This window comes from Canis lupus, chromosome 23 (genome assembly GCF_048164855.1).
Source record: "Canis lupus baileyi chromosome 23, mCanLup2.hap1, whole genome shotgun sequence".
NCBI lineage: Eukaryota > Metazoa > Chordata > Mammalia > Carnivora > Canidae > Canis > Canis lupus.
Window position 1 is genome coordinate 44,507,413 of NC_132860.1, and position 13,725 is coordinate 44,521,137.

Consider the following 13,725-nt stretch of genomic DNA (forward strand, 5'->3'; position numbering starts at 1 on the left):
CAAAATAAACAAGTTTCTTTTCTACAAGACAGCTCTAAGTCATTAATATGCTAATATACGTTGTGAGTTTCAAGAAGAGGTGTGGTGTGCAGGACTCTTAAACTTACTTAACATTGGATTTATTAACATTTCATGGCGCCACAAAATGATGAATTGATAGGACTCAACATCAGTACAACCTTTGCTCAAGAACTCATAATACTTACCAGGAAAACCTTACACACTATTCTCATATAACAGTATTTACAAGCTTGGGAAATTTACAGCCTTTGTGATCCTTAACTTCCCATCTGATAAATAGGAATAATAATTATAAGTTTTTTGTGAGAATTATAGAAGAACATATAGTTCCATGTAAAACACATATTTCCATAAATGTTAGCCATTCTTACTGATGCTGTTATTACTGACAAAATTGTTAGCACTTATGATAATATGAATACTTCTTCAACAACTCACAGTGCCTAAAAAGGTCGGTTTTGATGGCCAAATGGCTGAACCTGGCATTTCCTCAAAGATAGTCCTGTGGAGGCGGGGTGATGCCAGGCTCATCTTTGTAACTAAGCACACCCAGTTCTACAGGGGGTAGATCCATAAATCCATGGCACATACCAAAAAATATGTGTGTTTAGCATTCTTGCAGATATAGCACAGCTCTCTACTTGTGTCACCTCTGCCCTGTACGTATTAGAGGATATATCCTAACCCGATGCAAGAAACAACAACCACTCAAAAGTGCTAAATGAATAACCTTTCTTCAAGTAGTTGGGGAAGGAAATGAGGGCAGACTGGCTGCCACCCTAAAACAAACACCGGCGGTGGGATCCTGGCAGGGGGCGGACAGAACAGGTCACTGAGGCACTGCGGTGGGCCAGTTCTCTCGTGAATGTGTCTGTGTGTGCTGCCAGGGGAACGGAAAATCTGTCCAAAAGAGTTCTAATTTTGATTGTGGTATAGAAATATTTTTTCTGACATAGAATAAACCCTCCCAAAGTGCCTTCCTACTCTACAGATTTATTTCTCTGTGGGTCAAATCATGACCCCGTGTATACAGTTTTTTCATTGTAAGGGAGAAGCAGGCCCCTAAAGATATCCTTTATAAAGGGTCTTCCTGGGTTTGTTAGTCAGGACTGGCCTGTATGGAGCACCCATTAGGTGCAGAACACTGTTTCCTATTCTTGCTTGTTGGGAAGAATTCTGAAAGCCTTAGATGAAGGTACCAGGAATTGTGATTTAAAAAGCAGTTACTCTGCCTTTTATTACTTTTAAAAAGTAATTTTATTGTTTGGATGGCCCCCTTTTTTCTTTGTTGGACGGCACAGAATGTGTTAAAAGGGCCTAACAAAAACAAGACAGTAGGAGACACAGAAAGCTACACAAGAGGTAAAACGCTCAGCGGGAGATGATCTTAATAAGCAGTTTGGACTACTGTTCCTGCCGCAGAGCCTCGTGTCCTGCCAGTCTCATCTGTTGAAAATTTCATTAAATTTGTTTTAATGCCTTGTCTGATTTCAGTGTTCTCCAGTGACCTGATTTTTAAAAGAAACAGCATTTCAAATGTTCTGAATAAATTATTACCATGTAGAAGCCGCTATGGGGAAAGCGTTGTTGAGTTGCAAGGACAGCGGGCTCCTCGGTGGAGAGCTGTGAAGTACATGCCTTTTAATTTCGGCAAGTGGAAAATGAAGTGTTCCTTCTCTCCCTCACAGCACAGCTCAGTGAAGGCAAATAGTAAAAGCTGTATGTACTCGTCAGGCCTAAAAATCATCGGAACATACGGAGTCATAGTTACGTAGCAATGGCTAATGCAGGAAGTTCTCACTAAACTATTTTAGAGAGGAAAAAGCTTTTAGGCAAAAGTATATGCAGATAGTGTTCCACAAAATTTTTTTTTCCCAGTTAAATTAGAATTTCATTGGTGTTCAATTTACTAACATACAGAATAACCCCCAGTGCCCGTCACCCATTCACTCCCACCCCCCACCCTCCTCCCCTTCCAACACCCCTAGTTCGTTTCCCAGAGTTAGCAGTCTTTACGTTCTGTCTCCCTTTCTGATATTGCCCACACATTTCTTCTCCCTTCCCTTATATTCCCTTTCACTATTATTTATATTCCCCACATGAATGAGACCATATAATGTTTGTCCTTCTCCAATTGACTTACTTCACTCAGCATAATACCCTCCAGTTCCATCCACGTCGAAGCAGATGGTGGGTATTTGTCATTTCTAATAGCTGAGGAATATTCCACTGTATACATAAACCACATCTTCTTTATCCATTCATCTTTCGTTGGACACCGAGGCTCCTTCCACAGTTTGGCTATCGTGGCCATTGCTGCTATAAACATCGGGGTGCAGGTGTCCCGACGTTTCACTGCATCTGTATCTTTGGGGTAAATCCCCAATAGTGCAATTGCTGGGTCGTAGGGCAGGTCTATTTTTTAACTCTTTGAGGAACCTCCACACAGTTTTCCAGAGTGGCTGCCCCAGTTCACATTCCCACCAACAGTGTAAGAGGGTTCCCTTTTCTCCGCATCCCCTCCAACATTTGTTGTTTCCTGCCTTGTTAATTTGCCCCATTCTCACCGGTGTGAGGTGGGATCTCATTGTGGTTTTGATTTGTATTTCCCTGATGGCCAGTGATGCGGAGCATTTTCTCATATGCATGTTGGCCATGTCTATGTCTTCCTCTGTGAGATTTCTCTTCATGTCTTTTGCCCATTTCATGATTGGATTGTTTGTTTCTTTGCTGTTGAGTTTAAGAAGTTCTTTATAGATCTTGGAAACTAGCCCCTTATCTGATATGTCATTTGCAAATATCTTCTCCCATTCTGTAGGTTGTCTTTTAGTTTTGTTGACTGTATCCTTTGCTGTGCAAAAGCTTCTTATCTTGATGAAGTCCCAATAGTTCATTTTTGCTTTTGTTTCTTTTGCCTTCCTGGATGTATCTTGCAAGAAGTTACTGTGGCCGAGTTCAAAAAGGGTGTTGCCTGTGTTCTTCTCTAGGATTTGATGGAATCTTGTCTCACATTTAGATCTTTCATCCATTTTGAGTTTATCTTTGTGTATGGTGAAAGAGAGTGGTCTAGTTTCATTCTTCTGCATGTGGATGTCCAATTTTCCCAGCACCATCTATTGAAGAGACTGTCTTTCTTCCAATGGATAGTCTTTCCTCCTTTATCGAATATTAGTTGACCATAAAGTTCAGGGTCCACTTCTGGATTCTCTATTCTGTTCCACTGATCTATATGTCTGTTTTTGTGCCAGTACCACACTGTCTTGATGACCACAGCTTTGTAGTACAACCTGAAATCTGGCATTGTGATGCCCCCAGATATGGTTTTCTTTTTTAAAATTCCCCTGGCTATTCGGGGTCTTTTCTGATTCCACACAAATCTTAAAATAATTTGTTCTAACTCTCTGAAGAAAGTCCATGGTATTTTGATAGGGATTGCATTAAACGTGTATATTGCCCTGGGTAACATTGACATTTTCACTATATTAATTCTGCCAATCCATGAGCATGGAATATTTTTCCATCTTTTTGTGTCTTCCTCAATTTCTTTCAGAAGTGTTCTATAGTTTTGAGGGTATAGATCCTTTACATCTTTGGTGAGGTCACAAAATTTTAAAGTCTAATTTTTAGCCGCTTCCTCCTTAGGTGAGGAAGATTGCGTAATACATTTTTATTTTTTTCAACTTGGTTTTATTTAAATTCAATTGATTAACATATTAGTGTATTATTAGTTTCAGAGGCAGAGTTCAGAGATTCATCAGTTGCATACAATACCCAGTGCTCATCACATCACGTGCCCTCTTTAATGTCCATCACCCAGTTACCTCTTTTGGGGTCCAACAGAGGTCTCCCCTAGCAGTGCAGGTGGTTCATCCCATCAGAGGAAGTTGCCTGCTTGGGTGTGTTTAATCTGATCCCTTAGTCTTGAGGTACCACAACTGGTTTGTGAGGAAGATTTATCAGTCATAGAAACTGAAAAGCCGTATTTTTTTTTCTGAAGGTTTTTTTGTTTTGTTTTGTTTTGTTTTTTTAGTGGTCAATGATTCATCAGTCTTATATAACACCCACTGCTCATCACATCACGTGCCCTCCTTCATGCCCATCACCTGGTTACCCCATCCCCTATTGCCCTCCCCTCCAGCAACCCTCAGTTTGGTCCCTATGGTTAAGAGTCTTTTATGGTTTGTCTTCCTCTCTGATTTCATTATTTTATTTTTCCCTCCCTTCCCCTATGCTCCTCTGTTTTGTTTCTTAAATTCCACATATGAGTGAGATATGATAATTTTCTTTCTCTGGTAGACTTACTTCGCATAATACATTTTTAAATAATCTTTTATCCACTCAGAAATAACCCAATTTGTGTTGTTGTTTTTCATTCCTATTAGAAGTAATAAGAAGTTCTTCATGCTCATCCACTTAAACTGTGAAGCGTTTTAGGATATTGTGGCAGATTTGCTTTTGGATAGGGAAGTTATTCAGAACTTTAAAAAATTATGAATAAGATGTAATTGAATGTAGTGAGGATGTATTGAATATTTTTAAAGTTTTTAAACGGTTTTGAAGTTTAAGGATAATTTATAAACTAATTTGGAATAATGTTATCCAGAGCAATTAATATATGACTAATTTTAATGACAACTCAATTTTATAATGGGTTTCGTCTCTATATCTGATACATACTTAAAAGTCAATGTATGGTTTTAAAGGTTACATCATGTACTGGAAAGAGTTTAGTGACCATAAATATTAATCACTAAAATTGCTTCAAATCGAGTCAATAAATAAAGATTCTAACACCAAGAAAGCCACAAAGTTGGTAGGTTTGTCATAACTACTCTCACAGAGTCCCTTGTCAAGGATGGATAGTCATCTAGAAGCAAAAAAAGCCCGTCATGAAAATTTTGTACCAATGTGTTACTCAATAAGGAGCAAAACATAGACTGAAAAGTTGCAGGCCAGGAAATACTGAGCAGTTCCTAGAACAGGGAACATTGTGTGGAGTGTTAGGAGGTGAGGCTAGAAGCAGGCAGATTAGCACTTGTGAAGGGGTCCTGTTCCACACTGAGGACATTTTCCTGGAGCCCAGTGAAAATTAACAGAACGCCAGGAATGGATGTACAATCAGACAACTCTGAAAACTGCAGACAGTTGACTCCAAGCTCTCAAGTGGGCAGAGCTCTGCTCCCAACAACTGGGTCCTGCCCTCCTGGCAGAAGTAGGCAGAGGCCTCGGACTAGGACCTGTGGAAAAGACAACTGAAAAGACCAGCTTATAAGAGGGAAATAAAAGCCTTCCAAAATGTCTTTTAAGATAGCTTTTAAATTGATAGACTGCAAGGTGGTTTTATGAAGTATTGGAATAGCTGCATTCTAGAAGAACTTTGCAGATATAAAGATGCTTTTTTCAGATATAAAGATGCTTTAAACCAAAAGTATTTTAATCCATAATGTAGTCTTTCCTTTCAATCTCTACATTTTATTGATCTTACAGTAAAAAGCATGTTCATATATGTTTTACTAATTAACACTGTAAACTGTATTGATACATCCAAAGCAAAATGGATAATTGAGATAATTCTGTAGATAATTTAGGACAAATAATACTTTCCCTGAAATCTTTGTATAATTGAGATTACAAAGAGATATGTATGTCTTGAGTTGCTTCTATAATTATCTTATTTTTCCCACTGTGCTTTGAAGTATAGATGGTAGCCTCACTCAAATTAAAAGGTTCAGCTGAAGACTCTATGCAGATGTACTCTGCAATTGTTATAATTCTATCTGAATTGTGGGATGTTTCATCTTAACGTGCACATCATAAACCATGTTATTTCAGTTTAATTTGCTGTTCTGTTTCCATGGTAATTATGGTTTGGAAGAATGGATTAAAAAAAAGATATATTTCAAGATAAGTAAAAATGGAAAACATGCTGTGTTTGTTTTTATGTCCTAATTTACAGATGTCTCACTTAACTTTTATTGCTATTTGTATGCATCACTTTGAAAATGTTTACATAATAGGAAATAGGTCTGTATAGATAGATAGTCTCTGGATAAGAGGAGAGAACAATAATGTGAATTTTTTGGAACTATGTGAAATTAAAATATGAAGGCTTTGAAAATGGTAAATCAATACCTCTGGAGAATTTGAATAATCAATAAAAATGAATAAATAATTTTAAGTTGAAGGGATTCTTATGTTTTCATGGGCTTTGATGATTTTGATTAAATTTCAACCCCAATTTCATGAATTAATGTTCAGAAAGACATTTAGTCCCAAATAGCTCATACTGTTAGAACATTTTTATGTAAAATTTTATGGGAATTTGGTTCAGTTTTTGTTTTATTATTCATTTGTTTACTCAGCATACCAAAATTTAAAATCTCACTGGTATTTTATTCAGTTTCATTTTCTACCTTATATTTTAGCAAAAACAACCAATTCTGTAGTGTACCTTTCATCCTGATTATGGAGTTCAATTCTCCCAACCATCTTTTTTAATCAATGAAAAAAATAAAAGTCACAGAAAGATATAGTTATCTGCTCAAGGTCAAGGTCATACAGCTACTAAGGATGAGTTTAGGAGATGATACAAATTGAAATAATGTCACAAATTGTTAAATCCTATAGGAATGAGAATTATTGTACAAGGGCTTGTTCTAGCATCAAAAAAAAAAAAAAGGCAGCATAATTCTGTTGAGAAAGCCATCGAGGTTAAGTGAAATAGAGAATACAGAAAGAGGATTATTTAGAATTGTCAAGGGCAGCAGTGTTAGCTGTTTTGAGATTCTTTCCAAACTGGTATCATGTTGTTTAATTAAATGGCAGAGGGACCCGAAAGTAAAACACAGAAAGAGATACAAAGTAGGCAATAAGAATTGAAGAATATTTTTAATAATTACAAAGTTTTCTGTTCGTTATTAATCATTAGAAATGACTCATCTGGAAAATTATTTTCAAAGAGATACTGAGATAAGAAGGCCAAACTTTTTGTTGTGCTTCCCCCACTGTTACATCAAAGAAATTGAAATCTTTAGCTACATGAACAGGCAGTGTCCTTGGTAGCGGTAAATGAGAACCATCCTTCTCTTTTAGACTTAGCCAAGATCGTGAGCCAAACAGAAGTGCAACGCCTCCACTGCCACCTTTGCCATTTCAAACCAAAGAAATGACGAGTCCCCTGGTTAGTGATGATGAAGTGTTCCCGCTGGTGAGTTGCTCGGTTGTTGGTTAATTTTTTTTCCTTTAAGGAATGACTACTCCTACACTGATACCTATACACTGATGTTCACATAGTTGTTAAGAAAGAAAATATTGCTTCTTGAATAGGACTCCAAGGTGGATCTGTGAGTCGTTTGGCCGTGCCTTTCTACAGAAGGAAAAGAGATCCATAATGTTTCATCAAGTATTTCAATCTAAGGCTATTTTCTGAGATTCATCATCCATATTGTTTTATATGTTAATTTTATGTAGTTAATCCATTTTTGTTTCTCGATAGTATTCCATTGTAAATAAATGCTGCATAGAATGATACTACAATTTATCCATTTTACTGTTGGCAGACATTTGAGTTATTTCCAGCTCAGGAATATTACAAATAATGCTGCTAAAACATTCTTGTATGTATCTTTTGGTACACACGTGTACACATTTCCATTGGGTATATTCCTAAAGTGGAATTGCTGGGTCATAGGATATACTTAAGGTCAGCTTTAGGAGGTAATGCCAAACTGGTTCTCTAACTGTTTGAGCCAGTTAATACCCCAATAAGTAGTATTTGAGTGTTCTTCTTTCCACCACTTGGTACTCTCCGTCTTTTTTATTTTTGCTTTCCTGGCCAGTGTGTAGTAACTTCCTATCATGGTTTTAATATATATCTGGTGAATAATAAAGTTGAGCACCTTTTCATTGGCCATTTTGATGTTCTCCTTTGTAAAATGTCTGTTCAATTCCCTTGTCTAACTTTCTGTTGGATTGTCTTTATTCTCATCGATTTGTAGGAGTTCTTTATATATTCTGGATATAAGCCCTTTGTTGATTATATAAATTGCAAATATCTTCTATCACTTTTACTTGCCTCTTCACTTAATAGTATATTTTGGTAACCAGAAGTTCTTAATTTTAATACATTCACTTATGAATCTTTTCCTCTGTGATTAACATTTTTTGGTAACCTATTTAAAACTTTGCCTGTCCCAAAGTTACAAAAATATTATCCTATGTTATCTTTTAGAACCGTTAGCTCTTTATCTTTCATATTTACATCTACACCTGGAATCAATTTTTGCATATGGTGCAAGGTAGTATTCTCAATCCCTTTCCCCATGAAAATATTCAGTTGAATTTGCACATATATTCTAGTCCTATGGATTCTATTGAATTTTCTATATTCCAAATCAAAATAATGACAATTTATTTCCTACTTTCATATCTTTATACCTTTTTTCTATTTTGGGCTTTACTTTACTAAGGCCTCCAGTAAATGTATCCTTCTCTCATTCTCAATTGCAAAGGAATTTCAATATTCCGCCATTGTGTATGATATTCACTATAGATATTTTGTAGACTCCTTTTTAAGATTTTTTTTTGAGATTTTGTTTATTTATTCATGAGAAACAGAGAAAGAGGCAGAGATATAGGCAGAGGGAGAAGCAGACTCTCTGCACGAGCCCAATGTGGGACTCGATCCCGGACCCCGGGATCACGCCCTGAGTCAGACGCTCAACTGCTGAGCCACCCAGGCATCCCGATTCCTTTTATTAATATTAAGCAATTTCCCTTTTATTTCTAGAGTGCTGACTTTGTTCGTGAATTAATTTGGAATTTTATCAAATGCTTGTACTGCTTCTTTTGAAATGACCAAAGCAAAAACAAAAAGAAACGACCATATTAGTTTTCTCTTTAGTTTGGTTAATGTTTTTTCTTGTTAACTCAACTTTGAATTCTTGGAATAAACTGCACTTGATAACTGCATTTGGTCTGTTCATACTGGCTTAGACTTTTTGTTTTGTGTTCACTAGAGAAATTAGCCTGTAATGTTCTTTTGCTGTCCTTATCAAGCTTTGGCATCAGATTATGTTGACCTCATAAAACAGGTGGGAAAGATTCTTAATTTCATATTCTTCTGTTTCTTCATTTTCCTTGACTCTCTGTGTTGGTTTCTATGCATAAAAGAGCCACCACTCCCTGCCTTAAGAATGTGATTTCGTGTAGGTTAATTTCAGTCTTATATTTTTCAGTTCCTGAATTTTCATCTGATTCTTTTTTTGCATTTTCCAGTTCTGTGCTGAATTTCCTGCCTTATGATTTAATTTCTTGAACATAATAATCACAGGGTGTTTTTAAGTAGATATTTACCTCAGAAAGTGAGTAGTAGTACTCGTAGCAATTGCTTTCACTTATATTCAAAGTATATCATGTAATTTTTTAGCACCTCTCCATGTTATACTAATATTGGATGCAAATTATAAACAATGACAACAATAGGAAATGTTTAAACTGGATGGGGTACCCCATGAGTGCTTTTCTGCTTTTCTGGAATCTGTTGGCTTCTTTTGGTAGAGATTGGAAATAAGATTTAAGGTGTTTTGGAAGAAGACTTTAAACCATTAACTTTTGAAGTGTTAGAGATCTCTAAAGCCTTGAAATGTTCTTTTGTGTTCCTCTCAACATGAAATGCCAGAATTATTTGAAAAGAATAAAATTCCATACCGATAAAATAACTGAAATAAACCTCCTTATTTAAGTTATGGGAACCACTGAGGGGAGTTAGCAAATTTTGTATCAATAAAATCTGGATGCTGAAGGACTCCAAAGTAAGCATATATTCCAGTGAAACAAAGCATGATGAATTGCTAAATGCCATATGGTTCTAATGTCAGATGATTTTAGCATTTTAGGCTAGTTAGTCTCTGCTCAAATATTACCTCATCATGGGTGCCTGAGCAACCAACCTACAGTAGCACCTCCTTCTTGATTCCCCTACCCCTTGTCCTGGTTTTTATTTTTTTCATAGCACTTTACCATAACACATTTATGTCTGCTCGTGTGTTTGCTTCCCTCTTCTAGAATTTAAGCCCCATGAATATAGGGACTTTTTCTGTCTTCGCTTACTGTTGTAGCCCCAGCACCCAAAAAAGTGTGGAGCATTAGTAGGCACCTAAAAAGCATACCAGCGTATCTGTTGTCTTAATAACAAGGATTGGGCTTCCTTCCTTCCTTGCATCACTCCTTTGAGGAAGTTCAGAGCCTCAGAGTTGCCAGGAAAAAATTATCTCCTGTTTTAGGTCTGGGCATGGGGAACTTAATCTGTGATGGAAGCCCCAGAATTCCCTGAAAGACATGGTCCAACCCACTGTTCTGGGTTCAGTAGTTTCCCTCCACCTCCACATTTTAACTTCTACATCAGTACTATTCCTTCCAAGACCACCAGCAACCTTCTAGTTCATTAAATATGCTTTAAGAACTTGTCTTCCTTAATCATTTTTTTTTTGAAACTCTCATATTCTCTGGCTTCTATGACACTATTCTCCATTGATTTTCCTGCTGCCTTTCTGGTTACTTTTTCCCAGTCTACTTCTCAGCTTCTCTCTCCTATACCTGTCCTTAAATATTAATGCTCATCATTCAGTCATAAAATCAACATTATAAGCACCTAGTGTATGGCAGGTTCTGTTCTAACACATCTTCGATGAGACATAGAAGCCTACAGTCTGGTGAAAGAGAGGAATCTCACCAGTGGATGAATGGATAAACAAATAGCATTGCAGACACACAATGGAATACTATTTAGCCATAAAAAGGAGAGAAATACTGATATGTGCTATAGTGTAGTAGATAAACCTCCAAAACACTATACTAAGTGGAAGCAGTTAGGCACAAAAGGTCATATTTTTTATGGTTCCAACTACATGAAGTGCTGAGAATAGGTAAATCATAGAAACAGGATGCAGATTAGTGGTTACCAGGGGCAGCTCGGGGAGCAGGGAATGGGGATCAGTAGCTTAGTGGATCCAGTTTCCTTTTAAGATGATGAAACTATTTTGGAACTAGATAGAGATGGTGGTTGCATAACATTGTAAATGTACTAAATGCCACTGAGTGGTTCATTTTCAAATGATTTTACTTGATGTGCATTTTACCTCAAAGAAGGGAGGGGTACAATTAATGACTGGAAACAAATGAATATATATTTTTAAAAATCAAGTAATGATAAATTGTATGAAGAAAAGAAAAGCCAATGATGTGACAGGAACTGATGGGAGTGTGAGGGATTACTTTAGGTTGAGTGGCCTGGAAAATGAGGAGAGGACACTGAGGAGACCTATATTAAGTTGAGACCTAAATTAACAACAACAAAAAAGGCCCAAAGATCTGGGGGAAGAGGGCTTCAGGCAGAGGGAACTCCTGGTGCAAATCTATAAGGCAGGAATAAATTTGGTAAGTTCAAGAACCAGTCCTGGAGCCTAGGAGAGAAAGAAGATGGAATGCACTGGGGACAGAGAAATAGTCAGATATGTAGAGACTTTATGCCAAGGGAAGGAATTCGAATTTTGGGTGGAAGAAAAGGAGGTGGGTGGGGGGTGGGGGTGACTGAAGGGGGCACTTGATGGGATGAGCACTGGGTATTATTCTATATGTTGGCAAATTGAACACCAATAAAAAATAAATTTATAAAAAAATAAAAAAATAAAATATCTTTTAGAGAGATTCATGTCTTTTGAGTGCCAAATAAATAATAAATTATAGAGGGGCAAAGGTAGAAGTGGGGAGAGCAATTTTCAGGCTATTTCAGTAGTCAAGGCAAGAGATGATGATAGCAGTGTAGACAAAGGAACATGTTGGATCTGGGAAATGTTGTGGAGAACAGACCAGACAGTCAATGGGTTAACTCTGGGGAATGAAGGAAAGAAAGGACTCGGAGATGACTCCTAGGATGTAAGCCTGAGCATTGGGTGGATGCTAGCATCACTTTCAGACATGAAAGACTAGGGAAAGGAGTAGGATTGGAGGAGAAAATCATGATTTCTAGATTGGGCACTTCAATTTAAAATGTTCATTAGACATGCAAATGGGAATATCACATAGGTGTTAGGATATGTGACTCTGGTATTCCAGGAAGACATCAGAGCTGGAAACAAAATATAGGAGTAATCAGTGTATGGCTATAAATCTATAGGACTAGACGAGAATACTTTAAAGGTATAAATGGGGAAACTGTCCTAAGACAAAGCCTTAGACTATTACATTTAGTGTTCCAATGGGAACCTTTAAGGAGAAGAGGAAAGGTTGATGGCGAAGGAGGTGGGACTCATGAGTGACAAGGTTCATTTGCAGAAAGAGCCATTGAGAAGACACAAAGGAATAGAATCCATGGTGTAGGTAGAAGTAAGAGTCTCTGAAACAGATTATGGCATGAAATGTAGATACAGGTGCAACAGGGTATAGAGAGGTGAGGGAGCTCCTTCCTGAGAAGGAGACAAGGCCACCAGGTAATGAGTGAGAAAGTGAATATGCTAGGGAAGTGCAACAGAATGGTCAGGCATTAACTAACTGATGTTAGTTAACCATCAGTTAATCAGATGTTAACTAACCATCTGATATTTGAGGTGGACTTTGAGTGAAAGCAGTCCCCACAGTACACAATTCCTTCTCCAGCTGTTCAGGTGCATGCATGGCCAGGCAGGTAATTTAGGCCTAGGTTTTACCAAGCACCTGAGACAAAGACAGGATGTTGGTGGGGGAGATGGGGAACGAGTTGCTGAATGATTATAATGATGGATCTGGAATATAAGCAGAGTTAGAAGGGAATGGATGATGTGAGAAAGTGGAAATACTAGACTAAGCTGGAAGGATAATAGATGGGTTGCTGAAATCTTGATTAATAAATAATGCAGTTTTCATTGATGACAATGTTGAGAACATAACCATGGGAGTGGGAGCCTGAAATGAAGTTCTCTCCAAGATACCGTATTTGAACTACTTTTTATTTAATTTGCATGTCTTGGATTATTTCAATCAGACTGGCAGCCTTAATTACCTGTAACTTTGAAATATCTCTAATCTATACCTATCTTTTGAGTTCTAGACTGATGATATATCTCATTTTCTACATGACAATCTGAGACCCAAGTCACCTCTAATTCAGGATTATTCAAAATCAAAAGTACTTTCTTCATTCATATATTAATTCAAAAATTTTGTTTAAAATATACCCTGTGCCAGAAGCTGTGCTAGAACCCAGGGAATCAAAAATAAATAAGACATTACCCTCAATGAGCCCCTTTACTATTTTACTTTTCTCATAAGTGGCATTGATGTCACCCAGTCATCACTCAAGCCAGCAGTTAAGAAGTCATCTGTTTGAGATCAGGTTTCCTAGCATCTGAGACAGAGATTCTTAGGAAGGTGGTTTCTTGAAGGTAGTAAGTCTCGGCAGAAGGAGAATCAGGGAAGCAGTCTAAGGAGGGAGGAAAGCTAAACAAAAATGAGCTAAAAACAAGCTGGAGACTAACTTGGCCTGGTCTCACCAGGAGCTTGGAGCATGAATCGCACAACAGAGTTGGTTCCCCTGGAGACAAGAAGTCTGGTGTTCTGTGCCCTGTGTCAATCAGTCCTCGCCTTAGAGGAGAGGGAATAGGCTGCGGGGGATATTACAACTTCTCAGATGAGGCAGGGGCTCTTAGTCCAGCTGAGGGCAGGTCTCCA

General features: G+C 37.5%; 1 protein-coding gene across 14 annotated transcripts in view; it reads left to right on the forward strand.

Moving 5' to 3' along the window:
• DEUP1 (deuterosome assembly protein 1) overlaps positions 1-13,725 on the forward strand; it is a 124,532-nt gene that overhangs the window by 64,807 nt on the left and 46,000 nt on the right. For 13 of the 14 annotated variants that reach the window (XR_012015839.1, XR_012015840.1, XR_012015842.1 and 10 more), the window contains one exon: positions 7,114-7,228. Coding sequence is in view for 8 of the 14 variants with exons in the window: in XM_072795000.1 (XP_072651101.1) it covers positions 7,114-7,228 (115 nt within the window). In the remaining 6 variants the exon portion in view is untranslated. Of the gene's footprint in view, positions 1-7,113; positions 7,229-7,347; positions 7,489-13,725 lie in introns of those variants that run through there. The other variant, XM_072795003.1, reaches the window with a different exon arrangement.